Consider the following 20,905-nt stretch of genomic DNA (forward strand, 5'->3'; position numbering starts at 1 on the left):
CTAACGCAAAATAAATACATTAATATTATTATTATTATTATTATGATTAATTGATTTTGTTTGGTTTGTATATTATTATAATTAACAATAATCTATTTAGTATATTTTTTTAAGGCTAGGGGTTAATTATTACTATATTTTATTAATGTATTTTATTTATTATTTATTTATGATGATTTTAAGGCTCCATTCACACCTGGGCGTTTTCAGCTCCAAAAACGCTCAAAAGAAACGTTTCCAAAACGCCCAACAAGTAAAACCCCATTCATTTAAATGGCCCCTGTTCACATCTGAGCGTTTTAACGCCTGAAGCAAAACGCCCAACGCTCAAAAAAGTACATGAGCTTCTTTTTGGGCAGATTACAGGCGTTTTCCATTGGTCTCTAGTCAATCTAAAAACGCCTGCACAAAAACGCCTGAAAAACGCCTGCAAAAACGCCCATAAAAACGCCTGAAAAAAACGCCTGAAACAAAAACGCCCAGGTGTGAATGGAGCCTTAGGCTAAGTTCACATCTTGGCGTTGCTATTTACAGGCATTTGTAGGCATTTTTTCAGGCATTTTTATGGGCGTTTTTACAGGCGCTTTACAGGCGTTTTTACAGGCGTTTTTAGGTTGACTAGTAACCAATGGAAAAAAATAAAAACACCTGTAATCTGCCCAAAAAGAAGCTCATGTACTTTTTTGAGCGTTGGGCGTTTTGCTTAAAACGTCAAAAGGCTCAGATGTGAACAGGGGCCATTGAAATGAATAGGATTTGTCTTGTTGGGCGTTTTTTGAGCTGATCCTAGAGACGAAAAACTCCCCAAAAATGCCCCAAAACGCCTACATGTGAACTTAGCCTTAGTTATTTGTGTATTTATTTACATTTATTTATTCATATATTATTACAAATTTTTTTTTCTCACATTTTTGCATTTGTGCAGAAATTCCTTCAAAAACGTGCGTTTCCATATATTTCTATAGGGGGGAACGTGCAAATCTTGCCAATATGAGCTACAAAAAAAAGTTTAAAAACTTTTTTGCAGCTTCAGGCGATTCGGAGCGGAGATGTGAACCAACTCCATAGAGAATAATTGATTTTTTTTTTCTCCTCCAGTGGAGCTTCCAGCTACAAAACGCTGAGGTGTGACTGGGGCTTTAGCGCAGATAACGCAGCCCACAAGGACAACCAATTGTGAATGGGCCCCCCTATTATCCTTTCAAGAAAGGGGCCAAGAATTGTTCACATCTAAAGGTAATTCAGGATGCCTCCTTTCATTGCCAAACCTCAGCTGACCACCAGAGGGAAGCAAAGGGCATGCATGTATAAAGGGATGTCGGGGATGCCTTTGTTGATGTAACAGAACATATGGCCACAGGCCAGCTGCTCCCGTCACACAGTCTGTATACAGCCTTCTGCTATGTGTTTCCTAATAAGGATATGATGATGGGGAGGAAGTAGTGTCTGGTGTTACAAGAAATTACTTCCCCCCCATACTCACGCTCTGTGTGTTGGAGCTGCTGGTGAATTGAAGGTACTGTATAGAAGATATATTAACCAATCTAGCACCGGTATGAAATATCATTGACCTGTATGATAATTGTATGTTCACAGGGAGGAGCAGCGCCGTGATTGTGTCCAGAATTAGACAAGATGCAGGTGAGTCACAGGAAAATGGCAACCACTGGATGTTAGACCCTCCAGCGTAGGGTTGTCACCTCATCCCTTTAAACCCGAACACATACTAATTACACAAGTTCTTAGGCTGATTAAAGTGCAAATTAAACTCACTTGGTGCCTTCTCTGCAATAAATTAGCCTCAGAACCTGTGTAATTCACATGTGTTTGGGTTTAAAGGGATGAGGTGGCAACTGTACTCCAGCGTGAGTCCAATCCGTGAGTACACAATACGCCTGCACTTCTCTGTGCCTTTCCAAATAAATCTGTGAACTCGTGTACAGGGATTGTCCTAATGCCCATGGGAATAATGAGACAGACCGCCAGCAGTTCCGAAGTATTATGGACCTTCCAGAAAGGTCTGTGTTTGGAGGGATTGCTGTAAATCTTCTGCTTGGTGACCCCCTTTTTTTTTTTTTTTCACTCTTTATTTAAAAATGCATATTATGTACATTAATGCGGAGTTCCACCCAAAAAGACAACTTCCGCTCATTTGCTCCCCCCACTCCAGTGCCACATTTCCAAACATTTCAGATTTTTGACAGGTACCCTTCCCCACTTCTGGGAAACAGCGCAGCCCTTCGGAAGTTCCATCCAGCTTCTCCTTCCCCTGCTGCCGAGTCAATCGGAATGCGCAGCGTGCTTCGCACATGCGCAGTAGGGAGTCGGCTGTGAAGCCGAAAGGCTTCATTGCCGGTTTGCCTTACAGAGAATGGCGGCGGCAACAGCAGCCAATTCGAAAATTGCCTAGGGTGCTGACCTCGTGGGCTCCCTGCATAGGTGTTTATAAATATTAAAAGTCAGCAGCTACAGTATTTGTAGCTGCTGACTTTTAATTTTTCTTTTTTTTTATTCCACAGCTGGAACTCTTCTTTAAAGCTTTATTTACAGTTTAACCTTAAGGCCCCTTTAGCACGAGCTTTCCGATCAGGTCCGCCTGTCAGTTTTTCAGGCGAACCTGATCAGACGCTCCATGCACCCCTATGGGGCAGGGGATGTCAGCGGTGACATCTCCACTGACACCCGCTGCTATCCGATCCTGTCCGTGAAATCCAGACAGATGGAAACCCTATTTTCCATCCATCTGAAGGATCAGATCGGATGGAAACGGACAGGCAGTCCATTTTCATCCAATCTCCCATAGAGGAGAGCGAGGCCCTGACAGGTCTGTCTCTGCAAAGCGGAGACAGACCTGTCATCCGCCTGCTCGTGGGTCGACGGATTGATCCCCGTTGAGCAAAACTGAGTCTGCCAAGCGGAAAGCCCGTGTGAAAGGACCTTTAGGGTTGATTTACACTTGTGGCTGGAGGAAAGTAAAAACAGATGTGTTTTTGCTGCCCCCTCTCATAAGCTGCAAAGGCAACCAGACTTGCAGTGCTTTGTGGCTGCAGCAAGAATTATACTCCCGTGACGGTCACCAACCAGTATCACCCACTGAACGTGAACCTACTCAAGTGAAGGGGGCTACACCCCAACTGCGTGCAATGCATGTGATTGCCGACCGGCGGTGGGGGCATTTAGGGGTTAAAATTGGTGAGGGGGCTTCCGATAAAACGCTCTCTGTAAACTGATTCTCTGCAAAACACTTTTCAGGAGTGCAATGCTAATATATATGAGCCTTAACTCCTTAAATTCACATGAGCTTGTTTGATTTCAGGATCCAAACGCAGACACAGAGTGGAATGACATCCTGCGTAAAAAAGGTATTCTACCTCCTAAAGAGGCACCGAAGGAGGAAGAGGAGGAGGAAGAAGGGATTTTGACGCAGCAGTCCATTGGTGAGAACACTTACATTTTACTAATAAAAGGATAGTTTTCTGAGAAAAGGGGTGCAGACGTCACCAGATTTCATCACCTCACTTAAAGGGTAACTCCAATTTCGTGGGGGAAAAAAAAAAAATAGCAAATCAAGACAAAACAATATAACGTATACAATTGCGACTCATATTGTAATTGAATGTTAATAAAAATTACATTTCTTTGTCAATCTGCAGCTCTGTAAGTTTCTGAAAATGCAATGCAATATGGCTACCTGGAGCTGTTCTGTACACAGAATGTGCACTGACCACACCCCAGAAACATCATTTCCTGCTTGTGTGATTGGCTCACCAATTTTCCCAGAAGTCTACCTAAGATACAAGTCAGAATTCTGGCATCACCTGCAACAAAAATGTAATTTTTGGTGAGATACTCCCAATAGGAACATGTCTAAAGGGATGTAGACACAGCAGCTTTCCTCATTAGAGCCCTGCAGGTGCAGCAGCTGATGGATAATTATGAAAACACTCCCATTAGATTCACTTTCCACATGGGTACAGACAAACACACAGGGATTTCTTCAGAATAACAAAAGGCAGGAATCTGCAACAAAATTTGTTAAAATCCTTGCAATGTACAGAGATCACCCAGAGGGGAATGTTGTTTTTTTTTGTTTTTTTTTTCCCTCAACAAAAGTGGAGTTACCCTTTTAAGGGTTTTGCAACAGCTATATTTCCTGGCTATTCTTTCTCACTAGCATAGTACCAAACCCGACAGCTGCACATGGAGACTGACCGGACCGCAGTCATATTGGTCAGTAAAGCTGGGCACACACTATGAGAAAATCGAAAGAAACATTCCGTACGAGGCACGACCGTTCGCTTTTCATATAGTGTGTACCCAGCTTTCGACATTTCCAAACTAAAATTTTCAAAGGGGCAAACGCCAACATTTTTCTCGTACGTGAATGTGTACTGTTTTCATGCGGTATTCGTACAAAAGACTGCGCATGATCAGAAACCATAAACAACAAAAAAGCCTTTGTCGTATGAGAATTTTCGTACATTATTTCCATCTTCGGTTTTGACTTGCTGTGAAACATCGAGGAAAACCATACGATCGTTCACCTGATTTTCCTATAGTGTGTACCCACCTTAAGTTTCCATTCGTTTTTTGTCCTTGCGGGGAAAGAAGAGGCAGGGGGAAAGAAGAGGCGGGGGAGGGGTCAGACATTTCAGCTGCATGCTACTGTAAATATATATATATACTGCTCTCATATTAAAGGAGGCAGCAGTGCAGATTTTCTTTGCTGCCCTCTGAGCAAACCCATTTTCTATTTATTTTAGTTGGAGTTTGGAGGAGTTAAAAATGCTGTCAAGCTTGTAGTGTGTTGTCTATGTTCTCTTTGGGGAAATTCACCCTTCTATTTGTCCTGGTGGCCGTTTATCACTGGGAAAGTGGGGAAATTGAAAGTTTTAGAGTTTCCCCCATAACAAGAGATAAAAGGATGAAATCACCTAATGCAGACACTTGTTCCATTGACAACTGTGTAAGGGGGAATTCCCCTCACCTTTTGAGATCTCCTCTAACTTCCTTTTGTATCTCTAGGGCATCAAACCCAGACAGCAAAAAATTACCCTGCAGGGGTTCTAACCCTTCTCTACTCTATCCAAAACTAAATGTTGGAAAAGGAGACATGCATTATCTCTGTCACACAGTAAGACAGTGCTAATTCATTATTTTTCAGCTTCATTCAGAAATTACTCCCTCCCCTGCTCTAAAGCACCAAATAAAACCCATCTCTGACCTTTTAATTGTGAACAGGGGTCTCTGAACTTTTTAAACAATGGGCCAGTTTATTTTCCTTCAGGCTTTACAGGGGGGTGGACTGGGGCCAGTAGGAGTGGAAATTTTCCTGGCATCAGTGGGAGAAAACCTCACCACATTTGGTATTGGGGGAAGAATAGTGCCCCATTGTTGGTAGCATTGGGAGGAATAGTGCCCCATTGTTGGTGTTAGTGGAAAAAATAGTGCCCCATTGTTGTCAGTTGGTAGAATAGTGTCTTGTATCAGTGGGAGGAATAGTGCCTCAAGGGCCGGATAAAGGCAAGCAAAGGGACACAGTTTGGATACCACTGTTATAGAACATCTGTATATCTGTCTGATTTCCAGTGGTAATTTTGTCACAGACCTGCTCTCTCCAAAACTGTCTTGGCCCTGGTTCACACTGGTGCAATTTGACAGTTCAAAATCGCATGACAAGTCGCACCCCAGTGCTGGCAGTAGAACTGTTCAAATAGCTGTGACTCAAGTCGCAGCGACTTTGAAAATGTTCCTGCACTACTTTTTTGGTATTTCATTGCAACTTGCATGGACTTCTGTTAAATGAAGCTGCAAGCCGCAATGAAATCGGAGATGCAAATCACACTTTTTTGACTGCTCAGGAATCCAGGTGCAGGAGTTGCAATGATACCATATAACTGTTGAACACACTTTCTAAGAGGCAGCTCAGTTTGCATCTTAATTTGTTGCTTGTTTTATGCCTGTATGTATTTTTGTATTTCAGTGAAAACATATGAGGATATGACACTAGAAGAGCTAGAGGAGAATGAGGATGAGTTTAATGATGAAGACGAGAGAGCTATAGAAATGTATAGGTGAGTAGTTGCAGGTTAATACACAATCACCAAGGGGTTAAATTGTTATTTGTAGTATTGTTGCCCAATCAGGATTTTTAATTATTTTTTCTAAAAATTAAACTTAATAACCTATTTTTTGACTGTGATATAGTGTTCTTTTTCTTTTCTCAAGTTCTTGTGAATCAACCCTAATATTTCATATTTAGGTTTTATTAAGTAGATGGTTTTTGGTGAATTGGGATTTCCTTTTGTACAGATTCACATCCTTTCACTTTTCACATGGGTGTCACAGTGTTAATTTCGTCGACTAAAAGTTTTCGTCTACTAAATTAACACAATTTTAGTCGACTAAAATACGACTAAAACAATTCAGATGACTAAAATACGACTAAAACTAAAATGGCATTTTAGTCTTAAGACTAAAATATGACTAAAACTAAAATGGCATTTTAGTCAAAAGACTATAACTAAAACTAAATTGAAATTTGTTGCCAAAATTAACACTGGTGCATGCGCAAAGCTTAATACCATAAATAATAACATATTAGATTTTTCACTCCAGGACCAGCACTAGTATATAATGAGTTTGGAAATTGTAGAGAAATGCTTAAATAATGCATTACAAATTACAATTGAACAACACCCATTCGATTATAGATGACTAAAATGTAGGACGTTTTAGTCGACTAAAATGTAGGACGTTTTAGTCGACTAAAATACGACTAAAACTAAAACACTTGCAGAAGACTAAAATGTGACTAAAACTAAAATGCCATTTTAGTCCTAAGACTAAAACTAAATTGAAATTTGCTGCCAAAATTAACACTGGGTGTCATCAGTTCAGTCACATTTTATTCCTAAAAAAAAAAAAAAAAACATATACTGATACAGGTTACAACGATTTACATCTGTTTGCACATCTGTCTTCAGTTTCCTTTTACATTTGTTTTTTGCATCCATTTTTTACATGTCTGTTTGTCCAACAAAAGTATAAATGAAAAATGTTTCTTGCCTAAAAACAAACAAAATCGGAAAGCATGCAGAGCATTCCCTTTTTTTTTTTTTTTTTTCTTTTTTTTTAAAAGCATAAACTGACTTGGATGTAAGCAGATGTACACAAAGGCTGTCTCCTGTCAAGTGGGCATGCTGGAAATGACTGGTACACACTATCACTTGTTTAAAACCCTCCCGTGGAGCTGTTGTCTCCCAGCGGGTGGGTGCGGTGAGCTGTTCCTGCTAGGAGAGCACAATTATTACTGCTAGCAGCTTTAAACGCTGGCAATAATCGCATGCTAAATCTGAAATGCTGGTTGTACCCAAGTTGATCAATGAATCAACTTTGGTACAATCAGTCTGCCCATAGATGGATCGAATCTCGGCCAAATCCTGCTGAACTGGCCAAGATTCGATCAATCTATGGCTGGCTCGAGTGTGAATGGGGACTTACTGCTGAAGTATATAAAGGGACAGAACAGCAGTAAGTGATACTCTGCAACTGTATTTGTATCCTATTTAATGCAGCTCGTGTGGGAGGTTGAGTACTGTCAGAATTCTGGAAGTAGTCAGCCTATTTAACCAGATGTGGACCACTCCACATACATTTACTGCGGCAGGGCAGCCGCTCAGGGCAAAGACCCATACCTGTACATGATTCTGCACTTCCAGGTCTGGGGCATGCTGCAGGAGCCAAGCATCCCATCGTCGGGACCTGCCGATCGTTTGGGAAATAGGCAGAATGGCGATCTTCCTATTGTGAACAAGGCAGATTGCCATTCTGTGACAAAGGAAGGTTGTGAGCTTGTGTTCCTGCCAAGCAGGAACATGGATCTCTGCCTTCCCACAGTACAAGCAACCCCCACACAGTTAGCAATCACTCCCTATGAACACATTTAACCCTTTGATCGCCCCTGATCTTAACCTCTTCCCTTCCAGTTTCATTAGTTCAGTGACAATACAGATGTTTTAGCACTGATCACTGTATTAGTGTCACTGGTCCCTAAAAAAGAAAAAGTGTCAGGTGTCTGATTTTGTCCACCCCAAAATCTCAGTCCTGCTATAAGTCGGTGATCGCTGCCATTACTAGTAAATAAATAAATATAAATTCCAAAAATATATCCCATAGTTTATAGATGCTATAAATTTTTGCGCAAACCAGTTAATATATGCTTATTGGGATTTTTTTGCCAAAAATATGTAGCAGAACGCATATTGGCTTAAATTGATCAAGAAATTCGATTTTTTTTTTTTTTTTTTTTTTTTTATTGGGTATGTTTTTATAGCAGGATGTTAAAAAAAAGATATTTTTTAACCACAGAGATGATCACATACCACCAAAAGAAAGCTCTATTTGTGGGAAAATAAGGAAATCAATTTTATGTGGGTATAGCAACGCAGGACTGTACAATTGTCAGTTAAAATAATGCAGTGGGGGGGGGGGGGTAAACTTTCCGGAGCTGAAGTGGTTAACACCATAGTTAACTGTTCTTTTTTCCAGCAGATATCTGCCCCCTATATTATACTACAATCAGAATGTTCAATGAAAAGTACTTTGCAGATACACATAGACATTTGGTTGATCATGGCTGCATCCGACTAGGCTATATCTTCGTACAATGTTGAATTAGAGCAGACATTCATAGACTTGGGGAAGACCTGGCAATATTTATCTGTTGCAAGGATCCTTTCACTAAACATACGGACTATTTTTCTTAGGGAAAACATTCAACTACAGACTACATGCCTATTTTATATGTCTGAAAGATGGGGAACTCCTCTACTTGCCTCCACTCTCAACAACCACAGTTGTAGACATGCAGTACTGTGCTATTTTCTCTGCTCTGATACGGACCCATTTGACTGTTCCAGTCTTTTTTGTGTGATAAGCATCTCTGACTTCCTCAGGTTTTTGTTATATTGCTTGTAAATAGCCTGATTATTCTAAGCATTGATCTAAGTAGGTAGTATCAGATGAAAAAACTTGAACATTTATGGCTGGCTATAGAAGGAAAAGCCAGAGGTTGGGGTTGGAGGAAATGGAGAACTTTCACAAATATACTGCCAGACTAATTGGACTAATCTTACAAGTGGCAAATGGTTATTCTAGTAAGGTTTCTGCCCATCCACGAAGGACTCTGACCTACCAGGATCTTCTTCCCAAGTCACCCAGTGCCTGGATGTGTTGTACATACTTTAAAAGCTTTGTTTCCTGAACCCTCTGCCCCATGTGAAGCAAAGTCAAAATGTATGTTGGAAGACCAATGTATGCAATTACAGTTAAGATCCTCCTGTATTCTCTTACTCTTTGTCACTGTTGCAAATTTTGATGCATATAGACTTCTGTATATAGTATATTCTTCTACAACCAGTGGAAAAATGTCATGTATTTAGGGAAAGCTTTTTAAGATTTGTAAAACATGCATTTTTACTTTAGCTTGTAGTGTTTGCATGTGTTTGTCCTTTTATAGACGACAGAGATTGGCTCAATGGCAAGCAACACAACTAAAGAATAAATTTGGGGAAGTGATGGAGATTTCCGGGCAGGACTATGTGCAAGAAGTAACAAAGGCAGGAAAAGATCTTTGGGTGCTTTTGCACCTTTACAAGCAAGGGTAGGTATTATTTAGTGGTGATCCTTGTGGTATTTTATTGAACGTTTTTGTAAAAGCTATATAAACACTTTAAAACATTTTGTACAGGAATTTTGTATGTCATTGACATTTTTTTTAATATAGCTCTGTATATGTATCAGTAATTCTTTATATCAGTGTTCTCCAAATTGCGGCTCAGGGGCCAGGTGTGGTCCTTTGCTTGCCTTAATCCGGCCCTTGGAGCATTATTCATCTGACTGATATAAAACACTATTCTGCCCACTTACCCCAAGAATGGGGCATATTATCTGCCACTGACATCAACAGTGTGGTGCTATTTCCCCCGCTGACACTAACCTTGGCGTAACTATTCCTCCCCTTAATACCAAAAATAGGTCACTGTTTACAATTTCCATTCCCACTGACCACAGTCCAGCCCTCCTAAAGTTTGAAGCACAGTAAACTGGCCCTTTGTATGCAGAGTTTGGAAACCCCTGCTTTACATTGACCTAATCTCTTCAGTTTTTGTGTTAGGCCTGGTTCACACTGGTACGACATGGAATCCGACCTGTGAGAGCACAAGTCAGGTGAAATTTGAAATTCAGTATTTCCCTATGGGAGCTGTCTTACATGCTCCTACACAAATCTGTCCGACTTTAGAAAAGATTTCTGCATTACTTTGGTCTGACTTTGATACAACTTCAATGCCATAAAATGTTAAGTCACATTATTTTGGATCAAAGTCAGACTGAAGTTGCGGAGCAAGGTCGGATCGTAAGTTGAGCGACTTTCATGACGGAGCAGCGTGAACCTGGGCTATTTGTCATTTGGACACTCTTCCTCTTCTCTTTACAACGGTTATATAATTCTACTACCAAACATTTATTTTTTTTCTGTTTTATTTTTAGAATCCCACTTTGCAGTTTAATAAACCAGCACCTAGCAGTGCTTGCAAGAAAGTTTAAAGATGTGAAGTTTGTGAAAGCCATTTCAACAACGTGTATACCAAACTATCCTGATAAGAACCTACCCACCATCTTTATTTATCAAGATGGTGAAATTCGTGCTCAGTTCATAGGACCTTTAGTGTTCGGTGGCATGAATCTCACACAGGACGGTAAGTCAACAGCCGATGGCCAAACAATGGTGGTATAAAATGCAACACTTTGTGAACTACTTTTTTATGTACCCCCGGGTCTCGTTTTGTCAGGTGCATGTGCACAAACATTAATGTCTTTCCACATGTGGCCAAAACCTGAATGCAGATTCACTGGCTTCTAAACAAATTTGACTTTTAGAGGTCTTTGATTATTTATCTGTATGTTGGTAGAAAGGACACTTAAAATGGTTGCAAACGTCTGACATGAAATGTGAACAAAGCATATCCCTCTATACTGTGTACTTGTCTAAATCCAAGACAATAAGTGTTTTTTTCTGTCTGCTGCCTCCTTTATCTGCTGTTATTTCTAAAACCAAGAGGAAAAAAGGTGACAGAAGGGAGCTCCAGCACACCACCTGTGGTTGACAGTCTTAGCTTTGTTCCTGTGTGAAGGGGTGGGTGTGTCCTTTTTCCCTCCAATCTTCTTACTGATATCTCCAGTGCTCCAACCCCTGCTTTCCTAAAGCTCGGATAAGCTTTATAAATTCTTTACTTTGAACTGCTGTAGAGAAGAGAGGTTGCACATGTTTATCTATCTTGAAGGATTTCTTTAATCTGAGTGTCATCTGAGGCTAGTCACTTCACTGAGTAAATGTAATGGTTTACAACCACTTAAGGAAACAGACTGAGGTTTATGATTCTATGAAAAGTGTGCAATCTATCTGTGCTTTAAGATCTGAGTAAAAATATAAGGACTAAAATTATTTGTGTGCAGTTCATTGGAAGTACAGGTTATTAAGGTGTATGTCTGGCCAAAAAATAACAAATATTTGTATTCTCTGGAATACATTTCTCCTTGATGGATGCCTCCTAAACATGTTGCAAATATGATGATCTTCCAGAAATCTAGTGTTCTCTTAAATTTCTGTGGGAGCTGACAACACAGTACCTCCTACTGCACTGAAGTCCCAAGCAGTGTTGTCAGCCTTGCCTCTCTTCTGCTGTACTACTTGGGCAGTGGTGATGGCTGCTTGGTATTTCAGTGCAGTGAACTCAATTCGTTTTACATTTGGAGGTGTAACTTTTATTTCTCTTACGTCCTCCGACAGTCGCCGCCACCTCTAAGTCATCACTATTGGGTATTGACTTCCGCTCCGCAGGAGTAGCTAGGCATAAGACTTAGTCAAAAGAACAAAAGCATTTGCATAGACACACCAATGGGGGCTGTCCCACTGGTCAATACCCCCCTGCAGTGATCACTCCCAACTCAGTTTGTTTCTGCCTAGCGTCAGGAGTAGTTAGGCTTTCCCTGTGCTGGGGCTACAGTCTCAGCCTTTCTAATCTTTATTTCATTTTATTTTAAAAATGTCAGTTTTTTTCTTGTTATATTAGCTGTTTTTTTTTTGTCAGCTTTAGTTGTTAGTCGACTCTTCGGATGAAGATGGATTCTTGCTGAGCTGGGAATCGGACTGACCGCCCTGGTTCTCCAGGGCAGAGGGTCAGAGGGACCCCCAGCCCGCCATCGAGCGTTCAGCCATGTGTTCGCCCTGGCATTATGAACGACTCATCCCTGCTCGCAGCAGGGATGCAGCCTGTGAGGTGGCTACCTCACTGGACACATCTGCGGTGCTGCAGTGTCCTGTCCTTGGCTAACGGCATTCCCTGTCAGATAAGGACAGCGGCTTTCCGTTCATAGAGGCACCCCACGCCATCTGGTACAAGTAAGTACTTCTGTGTGGGGCCTCTGTCTGGGGTGGCAGTCCTGTGTTGCTGTGTGTCCCCCATGTCTGTGCCTGTGTGGGGCTCCCGGTGGCGATCCCTGTGGGGGTCTTTTGTACATGCGCTGCGGTGCTGTGTATTGTTGGGGGCCCCTTCCCCTGTGTCACTTCGGTGTTTTTTCTGGGGGTGCAGACGATGTGTGTGGCGGCCGCAGCGGGGTAAAACCGCGCGGTCCGCCATTTTTAATATGGGCAAGCATGTCTGGCTTCACTGTGTGCTACATTACATGTTGTTTTGGCGCCATCTTGCACGTGGCAGACCGATCGTTCCGAGCACATGTTCGGCGGCCATTTTCCTGAAGCCTCCCATTCAGTTCTATAGGCAGCCTTTTTCCCTGGGTTATTGCAGCTTATTGTTCAGCCTCTTGACCTCACTTCTTTTTCCTCTGAAGCAGCGATCGATGTGGTAACACTCTGTGGGGCTCTGCAGACTGTCTCTTCCATAACTTTCTGTTTTGTCATTCCTGGCTCAGTTTCTTCTCATTTTGGGGGTCTTTAGTCACTGTACAGTGGGTACGGAAAGTATTCAGACCCCCTTAAATTTTTCACTCTTTGTTATATTGCAGCCATTTGTTAAAATCATTTAAGTTCATTCTTCTTCCTCATGAATGTACACATAGCACCCCATACTGACAGAAAAACACAGAATTGTTGACATTGTTGCAGATTTATTAAAAAAGAAAAACTGAAATATCACATGGTCCTAAGTATTCAGACCCTTTGCTCAGTATTTAGTAGAAGCCCCCTTTTGATCTAATACAGCCAGGAGTCCTTTTGGGAAAGATGCAACAAGTCTTTCACACCTGGATTTGGGGATCCTCTGCCATTCCTCCTTGCAGATCCTCTCCAGTTCTGTCAGGTTGTATGGTAAACGTTGGTGGACAGCCATTTTTAGGTCTCTCCAGAGATGCTCAATTGGGTTTAAGTCAGGGCTCTGGCTGGGCCATTCAAGAACAGTCACGGAGTTGTTGTGAAGCCACTCCTTCGTTATTTTAGCTGTGTGCTTAGGGTCATTGTCTTGTTGGAAGGTAAACCTTCGGCCCAGTCTGAGGTCCAGAGCACTCTGGAGAAGGTTTTTGTCCAGGATTTCCCTGTACTTGGCCGCATTCATCTTTCCCTCTATTGCAACCAGTCGTCCTGTGCCTGCAGCTGAAAAACCCCCCCACAGCATGATGCTGCCACCACCATGCTTCACTGTTGGGACTGTATTGGACAGGTGATGAGCAGTGCCTGGTTTTCTCCACACATACCGCTTAGAATTAAGGCCAAAAAGTTCTATTTTGGTCTCATCAGACCAGAGAATCGTATTTTTCACCATCTTGGAGTCCTTCAGATGTTTTTTTAGCAAACTCCATGCGGGCTTTCATGTGTCTTACACTGAGGAGAGGCTTCCGTCGGGCCACTCTGCCATAAAGCCCCGACTGGTGGAGGGCTGCAGTGATGGTTGACTTTCTACAACTTTCTCCCATCTCCTGACTGCATCTCTGGAGCTCAGCCACAGTGATCTTTGGGTTCTTCTTTACCTCTCTCACCAAGGCTCTTCTCCCCCCAATAGCTCAGTTTGGCCGGACGGCCAGCTCTAGGAAGGGTTCTGGTTGTCCCAAACGTCTTCCATTTGAGGATTATGGAGGCCACTGTGCTCTTAGGAACCTTAAGTGCAGCAGAAATCTTTTTGTAACCTTGGCCAGATCTGTGCCTTGCCACAATTCTGTCTCTGAGCTCTTCAGGCAGTTCCTTTTGACCTCATGATTCTCATTTGCTCTGACATGAATTGTGATCTGGAAAGTCTTATATAGACAGGTGTGTTGCTTTCCTAATTAAGTCCAATCAGTATAATCAAACACAGCTGGACTCAAATGAAGGTGTAGAACCATCTCAAGGATGATCAGAAGAAATGGAAAGCACCTGAGTTAAATATGAGTGTCACAGCAAAGGGTCTGAATACTTAGGACCATGTGATATTCCAGTTTTTCTTTTTTAACAAATCTGCAACAATGTCAACAATTCTGTGTTTTTCTGTCAGTATGGGGTGCTATGTGTACATTCATGAGGAAGAAGAATGAACTTAAATGATTTTAGCAAATGGCTGCAATATAACAAAGAGTGAAAAATTTAAGGGGGTCTGAATACTTTCCGTACCCACTGTACATATAGCGGTGGGCTGCGCACTCCGCAGCGGTGTTAAAGGGCCAGTACCTTTTTATTGCACTGTTGTTTTCTAACTTGGGCAATGGAATCTCAGGACAGCAAATTTCCTCCAACTCTGGTGGGGGCCCCCAGTCCTGCTGGGGCCCCTGTTATACCCGATTTGGCTGCCGTAGTGGCGTCTTTAGTGTCCAAAATGGAGGTACTGATGGCTGAACGTGCTGCTAGGAAAAGACCCAGATTATCTATCTATCTCCTCTGATTCAGATGGTGATGTGGCTGCTGCGGCGGGCGTGCCCTTTTCAGGGTCTCCCTCATCCTTGGACCCTCTGGGGTCTGAGGGGGAGGCGGAGGTGGAGGGGGTTGATGTTTCTCCCCCGGGGTCGCCTGAAGAACACTCGACCATGGATGAGTTGATTGTTTCTGTAAAAGAAACACTACACTTGGAGGATGAGCCCAGTCCTCCGGGCATTGTGTCCTCCTTCGGTACACCTAGGACCCGCAAGTCGGCGCAGGTTTTTCCCTGCCCCGCTGAGTTTCATTACACTGTGAATGAACTGTGGCGCACTTTAAAACGTCCATTCATGGTTCCCAGTTGGTTTAAACTACTTTATCCCTTTGCGCCGGCTACGGAATCGCGATGGTGTGTGCCTCCACAGGTGGATCACACTGTGGCCATGTTAAACAAGGCTACCTTGATTCCTACTGAGGAGGAAGAAGGTTGGAGTCTCTAGCCCGCCATTCCTACACGGCGGCGGGTTCCTTGCTCAAACCTGTTTTCGCGTCCGTTCTGGTGGCTCAGGCGGTGGCTGATTGGACTAAGGTGCTTAGATGCAATCTCGCGTCTGATTCTGCCCCCCCCCCGCCATGCTGGCTATGGTGGATCAAATTCACCAAGGAGTCATGCATTTGTGTGATGCGGCCTTAAATGAGGCCCCTTTGGTAGCACGCCTATCTAGTGTTGCGGTTCTTAACAGTCGACTGATCTGGCTGAAGAGCTGGTCGGCTGACCAGACATCACGGAAAACAGTCACTGATTTTCCCTATGCTGGCTCTCGCCTTTTTGGCGAGGCGTTGGATACCTTGGTAAAAGGCGTCATGGGGGGCAAGAGCACCATGCTGCCCCAGAACCCGAAGAACAAGTCCTTTCGTGGCAAGCGGGGTTCCGCCTCTCAACCCAATCAAGGGTCCTTTCGTGCCTTTCAGATTCAAACCAAGGGCAAGCCCTTCAAGGGCCAAGGTAGCCAAAAGAAGCCCTGGACGGGCAAGCAGAAGTCCGGCAATGCCGGTGCGGCGGGTCAATCCGCCTCTGCCTGAAGGGGCGCCCTCACCCATTTCTGGGGTGGGGGGACGTTTGCGCAGTTTCCTCCAACCTTGGCTGCTCCGAATTCCGGACAGGTGGGTTCAGGAAATCGTTAGATCAGGGTACAAGATCGAATTCCTTTCCCGGCCGGCGAACAGATTTTTTCCCTCAAATCTTCAGGACCTGCATCAAGCGGTGCAGGACCTCCTTGCCCAGGGGGTGATTGTCCCGGTGCCTCATCTGGACAGGTTTCGGGGGTTTTATTCCAATCTGTTCACTGTGCCCACAGAAAGGAGGGCAAGGTGCATCCTATTCTGGACCTGAAAGCACTGAACCGCTTTGTGCGCGTTCGAAAGTTCCGTATGGTATCTCTCCGCTCGGTGGTGGCCTCCCTGAATCCAGGGGAATTCCTGGCCTCTATAGACCTGAATGATGCGTACCTACACATCCCCATTTTCGAGGGTCACCAGAGGTACCTTCGGTTCGCAATAGCGGAGGACCACTATCAGTTTGTGGCGTTACCTTTCAGTCTCGCTTCGGCTCCAAGGGTCTTTACCAAAGTGTTGGCGCCTGTTCTAGGCCTGCTAAGGGCTCAGGGCATTGCCGTCTTGGGATATCTGGACGATCTCCTTTTAAGATCGAGTGTCCGCCAGGACCTACTGCGCGATCTGTCCACCACGGTACAGACACTCCAGGAGTTCGGATGGAACATCAACGTACAGAAGTCGACCTTGTCTCCTTCGGTTCGTCTTCCCTATCTGGGAATGGTTCTGGACTCTGCTCAAGCAAAGGTGTTCTTGCCGGAGGACAAGCTCCGGACCTTCGGACCTTATAGGACGAGATCAGGTCCTTCGGGGACAAGCCATCCTCGTCGCTCAGGACCTGCATGCGGTCCCTAGGGTTGATGGTATTGGCCTTCGAGGCGATACCCTTTGCTCAGTTTCACACACGGTCTCTTCAAGCGGAGATCCTGGCCAGGTGGGACAGACTACCTCAGTCCTTGGATCTGGGTGTCTCATTGAGTCGCCAAACCAGAATGGATCTTCTGTGGTGGCTTCAGTCCCCGGCTGTGTCAGAAGGAAAATCCTTCCGTCCGTTGCTGTGGACGGTGATTACCACGGATGCCAGCCTGTCGGGCTGGGGTGGAGTCCTGGGCAACCTGTCTGCCCAGGGCACTTGGTCGGGGGAGGAATCCTCCCTTCCGATCAACATCTTGGAATTGAGAGCGATCAAACTCTGTCTCTTCCAGTGGTCGAATCGACTTTGGGGCCGTCTCGTTCGGGTACAGACGGACAATGCGAGCGCGGTGGCTTACATAAACCACCAAGGGGGCACCAGGAGTGCCCGGGCGGTGACCGACATTCTGTCTTGGGCCGAGACTCATGTCCCGGCAATCTCAGCTGTTCACATTCCGGGTGTGGAGAATTGGCAGGCCGACTATCTGAGCCGCCAGACCCTGGACCAGGGGGAATGGTCCCTGCACCCGGAGGTCTTCCAAATGCTGTGTGCGAAGTGGGGATCCCCGGACGTGGATCTGTTCGCGTCTCGGCTAAACCACAAGGTGGAAAGATTCGTGGCAAGAACGCGCGATCCGTATGCGGACGCCTCGGATGCGTTGGTGGCCCCTTGGCATCAGTATCGCCTGATGTATGCCTTTCCTCCGATTCAGTTGTTGTCCAGGTTCCTTCGCAGGTTAGCCTCGGAACTGCACTTGGTGATTCTGGTGGTGCCGGACTGGCCGCGCCGGTCCTGGTACGCCGACGTTGTTCACCTGGCAGTGGCGCCTCCTTGGCGGCTGCCAATGCGGGAAGATCTACTGTCTCAGGGACCGATCTTCCATCCTGCTTTACAGTCGCTGGCTTTAACGGCCTGGCTGTTGAGACCCAGGTCCTGAGAGACAGGGGTCTCTCCCCAGAGGTCATTCCTACTCTAATTAAGGCTAGGAAGACCTCATCTGGAAAAATCTATTACCATACCTGGAAAGCCTATTTCACCTGTTGTGAGTCCAGGGGGTTCTCCCCTCGCTCGTACTCGGTGTCGAGAGTGTTGGCTTTTCTCCAGACGGGTGTGGACTGGCACTGGCCACGATTAAGGGCCCGGTTTCTGCACTGGCCATTCTTTTCCAACGCCCTGTGGCGTCTCATTCATTGATTCGCACCTTTATTCAAGGTGTGCGACATTTGGCTCCTCCCCGGAGGGAGCCTTTGCCTCCATGGGACTTGAACTTAGTTCTGTCCGCGTTGCAGCGTTCTCCCTTTGAAAACATCCTGGGAGATATCATTGCCTCTACTATCTAAGAAGGTTGCTTTTTTAGTGGCGATCACTTCGGCTCGCTTAATGAGGACATTGTCCTGCCTTCGCTCTGTGCGAAGCCTAACCTAAGCATCCTAAGGAGGTTGCATTGCATTCCTTGGATGTTGTCAGGGCGATCAGGGTTTACCTGTCATCCACTGAATCCTTTCGGAAAACGGATTCCCTCTTTGTCCTTCCTGAGGAACCTCGGAAGGGCATGGCTGCGTCTGCAGCGACCATTGCCAAATGGATCAGACAGACCATTGAACAGGCCTATGCTTTGAAGGAACGGGTTCCACCCTTCCCTGTTAAGGCGCACTCTACCAGATCTTTGAGTGCGTCCTGGGCCTACTGGCATCGAGCCTCGGTGGCCCAGGTGTGCAAGGCTGCGACTTGGTCATCGGTGCACACCTTTTCCAAATTCTATAAGGTGGATGTTCTGGCATCAGCTAATGCCTCCTTTGGCCGCAAAGTTCTCAGTGCAGCAGTGCCACGAGGGACCCTTGTTTTTTTGTGGGTCCCTAAATGTTGGGGTTGTTTATCCCCTGGGTTATTTGCTTTCCTGGGCTGTTGCTCCTGTTGAGCTTATTCTGTTGCCCAGAAGGTTCTCTTACTGTGCGTGTAAGGTTCTTTTCTCTGATGTGGGTACTGCGTTGCCTTTTCTACGGTTGCGTCTCCCACCCCTCATGTCTACACTGCTTTGAGACATCCCAATAGTGATGACTTAGAAGTGGCGGCGACTGTCGGAGGACGTAAGAGAAAACTGAATTTTTGTAAAATCTTTCCTCCGACAGTCGCCGCCCCCGCCCCTCTTTTGGGGGTTTTTCTTGTACACTTACTGCTATGCTACCAAACTGAGTTGGGAGTGATCACTGCAGGGGGGTATTGACCAGTGGGACAGCCCCGATGGGTGTGTCTATGCAAATGCTTTTGTTCTTTTGACTAAGTCTTATGCCTAGCTACTCCTGCGGAGTGGAAGTCAATACCCAATAGTGGTATAGAGGTGGCGGCGACTGTCGGAGGTCTCAGAGAAAGGAATTTTACAGGTAAGATTTTACAAAAATTCAGTTTTTTTCTGTACATCATGCTTTTAGTCCCTGTTCACACCAATGCAACTTGTCATGCAATTTGCCAGTTCCAAATTGCATGACAAGTTGCACCCCATTGCCAGCAATGGACCTGTTCATACTCGTGTAGAAGTGATTATGAAAAAGGTTCCTGCACTACTTTTTACTGATTTCATTGCGACTTGCATAGACTTCTGTTAAATTAAATAACAAGCTTCAATTAAATAGGCAATGCAAATTGCACTGATTTAGCATCATTTCAAAGCATCACTGGTGTGCACCAAGGCTAAAGTTGAATACACACTATCCAACTTTTGTTAGTAGATTTCCTTCAGATTTACCTTTTCTATGTAGTGCAAGGGCCTGCTAGATTGCATACAAATTGAAAGTGTTTAGGTTTGACCTCATATTATATGGTTTTCGTAAGTCTAAAGGAAAGTCTTCAGAAAATCTTAGTGTGTATGGCCCATTAGGCTCCATTCACACCTGAATGTATCGTTTTTTTGCAGGTGTGTGGACGCAGGCATTGACATCTAACAAAAACACTTGTAATCTGCCAAAAAAGCTCATGTACTTTTTTTGAGCTTCCTGTGTTTTGCTTCAAAGCTCATATGTGAACAGGGGCCATTGAAATGAATGGGATTTAGCTTGTTTGGCGTTTTGAGACTTCAAAGATAAGAGTTTTTGCGAGCTGAAAAACGCTCAGGTGTGAACAGGGCCTTAATGAGAGGAAACATGGGAAAATGTATGTACTGCATATTTTTTTCTGTAGTGAAGAATTTATATTTACAGTTCTAAATATGGGGATACTAAATGGTGTGACTTCTGATCCCATAGAATTAGAATGGAAACTTTCAGAATCTGGTGCGATCAAGACAGACCTTGAGGAAAATCCCAGACGACAAATTCAGGATCAGCTCATGACTTCCATTAGGAGCACCTTTGCCACATACAAAGACCGTGACTCAGATGAGGACTAAATTCTAAAATTCTATATATACATATTTTTTTTTTTCTATTTTGCTATTTTTTTTTTTTTTTTTTTTGTACATTTGTTGTAATATATAACATCAAACATACTGCAGATGGTTACTTGTTGGCTTTGATTCAAAAAAATAAATAAATGGACCCAATGTGGAAACTCCAAGGATATATTAAAGTGGTGTTCATTGTGTGCATATAATTCATTCTTTGGTCCCCTTTTCCTCCTGTGCAGCAGGCAAACATTTGTTTTAATCAAATCTGTCAGTTCAGGGCAGTAATCAAGGTGCCACGCCCGAGTTCAATTACATATAACAGACCAGAAGACACACGTGGGTTTTATTGGCACCAATTATTTTTTCAAAGAAAGGGCTTAAAGCGCAATACACCGTTGAGGTGAGGGGGGGTCCAATTACCCATATGTGATAGATCCCACTTGGTCTCCCCTTCTAGGATTCTCATGTACATGGTCCAGGATGATAATGGCATCATTATTAAGTTTTACACACACCTGTCTACCTAGACATATAACAGGATGGTCAAAGATCCGCTGCCAAAATGGATGTTTAGTTTTCTCTACACAAAATGCTCCAGATA

At 44.2% G+C, this 20,905-nt stretch overlaps 1 protein-coding gene across 1 annotated transcript; it reads left to right on the top strand.

The window, feature by feature from the left end:
• The first annotated feature begins 1,346 nt into the window (after positions 1-1,346).
• On the top strand, positions 1,347-20,327 carry PDCL3 (phosducin like 3). The gene is made up of 7 exons (XM_082247323.1): positions 1,347-1,516; positions 1,597-1,641; positions 3,317-3,437; positions 5,984-6,074; positions 9,521-9,664; positions 10,552-10,760; positions 20,165-20,327. Exons 2-7 carry the CDS (start codon positions 1,636-1,638, stop codon positions 20,305-20,307), a joined length of 714 nt encoding a protein of 237 aa, XP_082103449.1. The 5' UTR covers positions 1,347-1,516; positions 1,597-1,635; the 3' UTR covers positions 20,308-20,327.
• Positions 20,328-20,905: the final 578 nt, after the last annotated feature.

The sequence above is a fragment of the Pelophylax lessonae genome (genome assembly GCF_965119305.1).
Source record: "Pelophylax lessonae genome assembly, chromosome: 2".
NCBI classification, from domain to species: domain Eukaryota; kingdom Metazoa; phylum Chordata; class Amphibia; order Anura; family Ranidae; genus Pelophylax; species Pelophylax lessonae.

Bases quoted from the DNA above. Each gene is read 5' to 3' on its own strand.
- PDCL3 (XM_082247323.1), top strand. The intron at 3,438-5,983 runs GTGAGAACACTT...TTTGTATTTCAG, and splicing joins TTTGACGCAGCAGTCCATTG to TGAAAACATATGAGGATATG. The intron at 6,075-9,520 runs GTGAGTAGTTGC...GTCCTTTTATAG, and splicing joins AGAGCTATAGAAATGTATAG to ACGACAGAGATTGGCTCAAT.